This window comes from Alosa pseudoharengus, unplaced genomic scaffold (genome assembly GCF_046254945.1).
Source record: "Alosa pseudoharengus isolate Yale_2024_CS ecotype anadromous, Long Island Sound unplaced genomic scaffold, YU_APseudo_1.1 YU_APseudo_1.1_scf_5, whole genome shotgun sequence".
NCBI lineage: Eukaryota > Metazoa > Chordata > Actinopteri > Clupeiformes > Clupeidae > Alosa > Alosa pseudoharengus.
This window is the reverse complement of record NW_027468837.1, coordinates 38,504,636-38,509,635: the sequence shown is the minus strand read 5'-3', so window position 1 is coordinate 38,509,635 and position 5,000 is coordinate 38,504,636. Positions and strand designations below refer to the sequence as shown.

Sequence of the window (5,000 nt, the reverse complement as noted above, 5' to 3'; positions counted from 1 at the left end):
GACGAGAACTGACACCAAACCGAGTGTGTGAGAGAGAGAAAAAAGTACTTACACGGGACTAAGCAGGACACAAAACAGAAGAGGGAGGAGAAAAAGAAAAGAAAAAGAAAAGCTGTGAAAAGAACAAATAATTCATGGGCATAAACAGACCCTCTCTCTCTCTCTCTCTCTTTCTCTCTCTCCCTCTCTCTCTCTTGACACGGCACAAACACCAAGCAGCATATCGCATTTTTCTAAGCATTTGCGCACCGAAAAAACAACAAAAAAAAACACCAGTGGAGACACAAACTCAAACAGACAAGCACACAAACACACACAAGCACACACACACACACAAACACACACACACACACGCACACACACACACACTACACACACACACACACACACACACAGAGACAGAGACAGAGAGACAGAGAGAGAGAGAGAGAGAGAGCGAGAGAGAGAAAGAAAGAGGCAGCAGTCTATTGACTAGTGTTTGTCACTTGCTGTACATGTGGCTGGGAGCTACGTGTGAGGAGCATTCAGCAGGATGCTTTAGCTGGGAGTGCTGGGGCCTCTGCTTCCCTTTGTCAATCTCCCTGTCAAGTCGTGGCTCGCGGACATGTTCTGCCCCGCCACAGAGCAGCAGAGGCAGACAGCGTACCACGCTCAGAACAGGGGGACGGTACAGAGACAGAAATAAAATGGCTCCAACAAAGCTCAGTGACATGCAGTATTAACGGCTCCGTCCGAGTCCCACGTGTGTCAGGACGCAAGACAGAACGCCGCACGTGTTTTGACACTGTAAATAAAATACAGCGGTACCGGTTTGCAGGCATGAGAGGTGCCACAGCATACAACTCAGTCATTTTGTGTAGAGTCAATGTGCTGAACCCTGTGGAACGGAGACGGTGACTGACCGGAGAGGTCTTACCTGCACCAGGACAAAGAACCTCTTCTTCCACCTCTTCCACACATTCTTCCCAATGGTCCACAAATACCTGTATCAAGACATCAAGCGAAGCATATCAAATTAATATGTACATACACTAGTAAACTGCTGAAGTGATCTACTGAACTAATCAAATTGTCCAAATTTGTGAAAAGTTAAAACTTTTGTTGGGAACCTCTAGGACTGATATGATATTTTCAGGACTCTTTCTGTGGCTCGCCATTATTGGCTGTGTCATATGTTATTACTGATGAACAAAAGACAAGCGGTGCTGAGCATGCTTCCACACTGCAGGTCTGTCTGATGAGCTTTCACTGCCCCCTGGTGGCTAAAACACTTAGCTCTTCAACCTACATGGTGAGAGGGTATTCACCACACATGGATATTTATTTTTTTGTCAAATTCTGACAAAAAATGCTTCTTCTTGTAAAGACAAAATGATTGACACATCCAGAAACATGTGCAAATCTACACTCTATGCCACAATCTGAGTTGACCAGCAGGGGGCAGTATGAAGGGCAGACTAATGAAACCCAGCAAGACGGGTCAGTACCATATGACCTGCATCTGCACTTGTTACTGTGCAGTACACCAGCTCCATCAGTGATAAGGATGCATACTCACTAAGCCCACCCACCCTCAGACTCATCCCACTCATCCACTACATACTCATCCCACTCATCCACTACATACTCATCACACACTCATCCACTACATACTCATCCCACTCATCCACTACATACTCATCCCACTCATCCACTACATACTCATCACACACTTATCCACTACATACTCATCACACACTCATCCACTACATACTCATCCCACACATCCACTACATACTCATCACACACTCATCCACTACATACTCATCCCACACATCCACTACATACTCATCACACACTCATCCACTACATACTCTTCACACACTCATCCACTACATACTCATCCCACTCATCCACTACATACTCATCCGACTCATCCACTACATACTCATCACACTCATCCACTACATACTCATCCGACTCATCCACTACATACTCATCACACTCATGCACTATGTACGGGCATCCACAAGGCTGCTTTGTGGGGCGCTGGTGGCTCCAAGGCCAGCAGAAGGTATCTCAAAAAAGAACATCAAGGGTATTAAGGCCTTTGCCTGGGTCCAGCGTGTGCATGTATGTGTGTGTGTGTGTGTCTCTCTCTCTGTGTGTGTGTGTGTGTGTGTGTGTGCTTGGGTTGGGCCTGCCCTGGGTACCGTTGCAGGGCTCCCCATCCTGTCGCTCTGAATAAAGAGACACCCGGGGCTAGGGCAGGCCCAAGGTTGCTAGGAAACAAAGATGGCAGCACTGACATCGGCAGTGGGCACGCAGGAGTGGGCACGCAGGAGTGGGCACGCAGGAGTGGGCACGCAGGAGACGCAGGAGTGGGCACGCAGGAGAGGGCACGCAGGACACGCAGGAGACGCAGGAGTGGGCACGCAGGAGAGGGCACGCAGGACACGCAGGAGACGCAGGAGTGGGCACGCAGGAGACGCAGGAGACGCAGGAGTGGGCACGCAGGAGAGGGCACGCAGGAGAGGGCACGCAGGAAAGCCAGGCAGCCTGGCACAGGGGGCACCAGGCTCAGAACCCCCTCTTGGCAGCGAGAGCAAGAGGAGGAGCAGCAGAGGAGGAGGAGGAGAGGAGGAGGAGAGGGGGAGGAGGGGGAGGAGAGGAGGAGAGGAGGAGGAGAGGGGGAGGAGCAGCAGAGGAGGAGGAGGAGAGGAGGAGGAGAGGGGGAGGAGGAGGAGGAGAGGAGGAGAGGAGGAGGAGAGGGGGAGGAGGAGGAGGAGAGGGGGAGGAGGAGGAGGAGGAGGAGGAGGGCACTACAGGAAGCATATGGGCCTGTGTGATGAAGGCAGACAGACAAAGCCGCCCATTTAAATAAGACCCTGGGCAAGCCCCGGCGCTTACTGACACACTCTCCTTCTCTCTCTCTCTCCTTCTCTCTCCCTCCCTCTCTCTCTCTCTCTCTCTCTCTCTCTCTCTCTCCCTCTCTCTCCCTCTCTCTCTCTCTCTCTCCCTCTCTCTCTCTCTCTCTCTCTCTCTCCTTCTCTCCCTCTCTCTCTCTCTCTCTCTCCCTCTCTCCCACCCCACGCCACTGCTGGCCAGCCCAGTCCAGATGACGGGGGGGAAGATTGCATTAGTGCGGGCCTCCGTCTCGCGAGCGCTTGGCTGTCGTCTCCTTGTCGTCAGTGGCCATCGTGTCCCTCATTACCGCGCGCTCGGCCTGGGCCCTGATGAGCGGCCAGAGAGGAGGGGGAGGGTCCCTCTCGTCTTGACAGGCAGGAGCTTGCATGGCTGACACGTCCAATTAACGGTCCATGTCAATTAGCCCTGATCATGCACTGCGGCAAAACTGCCCCTTTCATTCACTGACCACTGTGAGCTTAGCCGCTGTGGCTTCAGAAATGTTCTTTCAGTCAGCCTGAGTGTGATGAGAGAGTGTGTGTGTGTGTGACGAGAGTGTGTGTGTGTCTGTGTGATGAGAGTGTGTGTGTGTGTGAGAGAGTGTATCTAGGAGCCCAGTCACTGATACTGAGGGCTCTTGGGATTTCAGAGCGTTATTACAATAATGACCGCAAGCAAACAAATGACAGCAACGTCAATCAATGAGGCCCAAGTGAACTATCATTAACAATTATTTTATGTTCTGCTTTCTACATTCCTGCACTGTGTGCGCTTTGGTGACACTCTGGGCCAGATGTACGTACATTTGCAAACGTAGCGTTATCAGCGTCATGGACAAACCGCAGATTGCGAACGCTGTCAGACCCAAGTTTCCGTCGTATTTATCAAACTAGTGTAAACTGCGCCTTTATCTGCCTTTCTCCGCCCATAAACGCAATTTACGATCGTCCACAACTGAACGGCAGAGCCTACATACAAGCGCAGTTGAATGAAGTTAAGTGACAACATTAAAAAGAATCAAACGTTTAGCGATCATGAAATAATACCATACATGATAAGATGTCAACAAGCAGGGAGGTAATGAAGATCAGTAGTTTTACTCAAATTACTTGTGCACGTAGGCTATGGAAAATTGGTCAAATCTAGCAAGTAGGAAAGTTTAAGTGAATGACGTGAAAGTGAAAGTAAGACATTCAAAAGGCCAACGAAAGTTAAGGTTGCTTTTGATATTACAAATACTTACAAAACTGGTGCTCTAAATTGTGATTCTGTTGTCTTAGAAAGGTTCTCTTATTTAGGCATTAAACTGCAATTTGGATTGCAGTTCAACACCTGCTTTTACAAGGCGGAAGTATTTAGGCGCAGAATAGACGTGCGCTTTCAGGAGCAGTCTTTGTACATACCGCGGAATACATAATTAGGCGCTTTTTACTCTTCCCCTCCCATCTCTTTACGCTAAACTCCCACTTTCCCCTGGATCCTCCCATGAATGCATATGCATGACACGAAAAACGCAATTAGCCATTTTCAGCTCCCGCGACAGGCAGTTTGCGCTTTTACATCATTGTGGCCTGTTTGTACATACCTCGCAATGATTTTACACGCACGTTGCGAAACAAATACGCCTGAAGTGGGCGCAAAAGCGTTAGTACATCTGGCCCTCTCTCTTTTCAAATGGTCATGCCAATAAAGCATATTGTATTGAACTTAGTTGGATTGTATACACACACTCTCCAGTGTCTTTGTTCAGGCGTTTGTCTACATCCAGGCCATCAGCTGGTGAGACACCAGAGCGTCTGTCCCACATGTGTTCTGAGCATGTACGGTGTTTGTGGCATGAAGTGTGTATGATAATAATATACATATTCATATTCACATATACGTTACAATAGGGAATATGTTACATTGAAATATTGATCTGGCAATACAGCATCTTTGTTAGCTCAGTGCGCTTATTTGTTCTTGTGTCACATGTGATCTAAAATACTACTAGCCTGCGACTGTGACCCTGCATCCCAGACTATGCATCTCTCTTGGGTGAGATACACCAGTGTGGATGCATGACCATCCTTCATCCACCAGATGGCAGTAGAAGACTATTTCAACGCTGTCTC

At 49.0% G+C, this 5,000-nt stretch overlaps 1 protein-coding gene across 13 annotated transcripts in view; it reads right to left on the bottom strand.

Annotated features, from left to right (window-relative positions):
* Nucleotides 1-5,000, bottom strand: part of cadpsa (Ca2+-dependent activator protein for secretion a) — a 140,994-nt gene that overhangs the window by 60,746 nt on the left and 75,248 nt on the right. For all 13 annotated transcript variants that reach the window (XM_076267423.1, XM_076267413.1, XM_076267418.1 and 10 more), the window contains exon 9: nt 917-983. In XM_076267423.1, the coding sequence (XP_076123538.1) occupies nt 917-983 (67 nt within the window). The remainder of the gene's footprint in view (nt 1-916; nt 984-5,000) is intronic.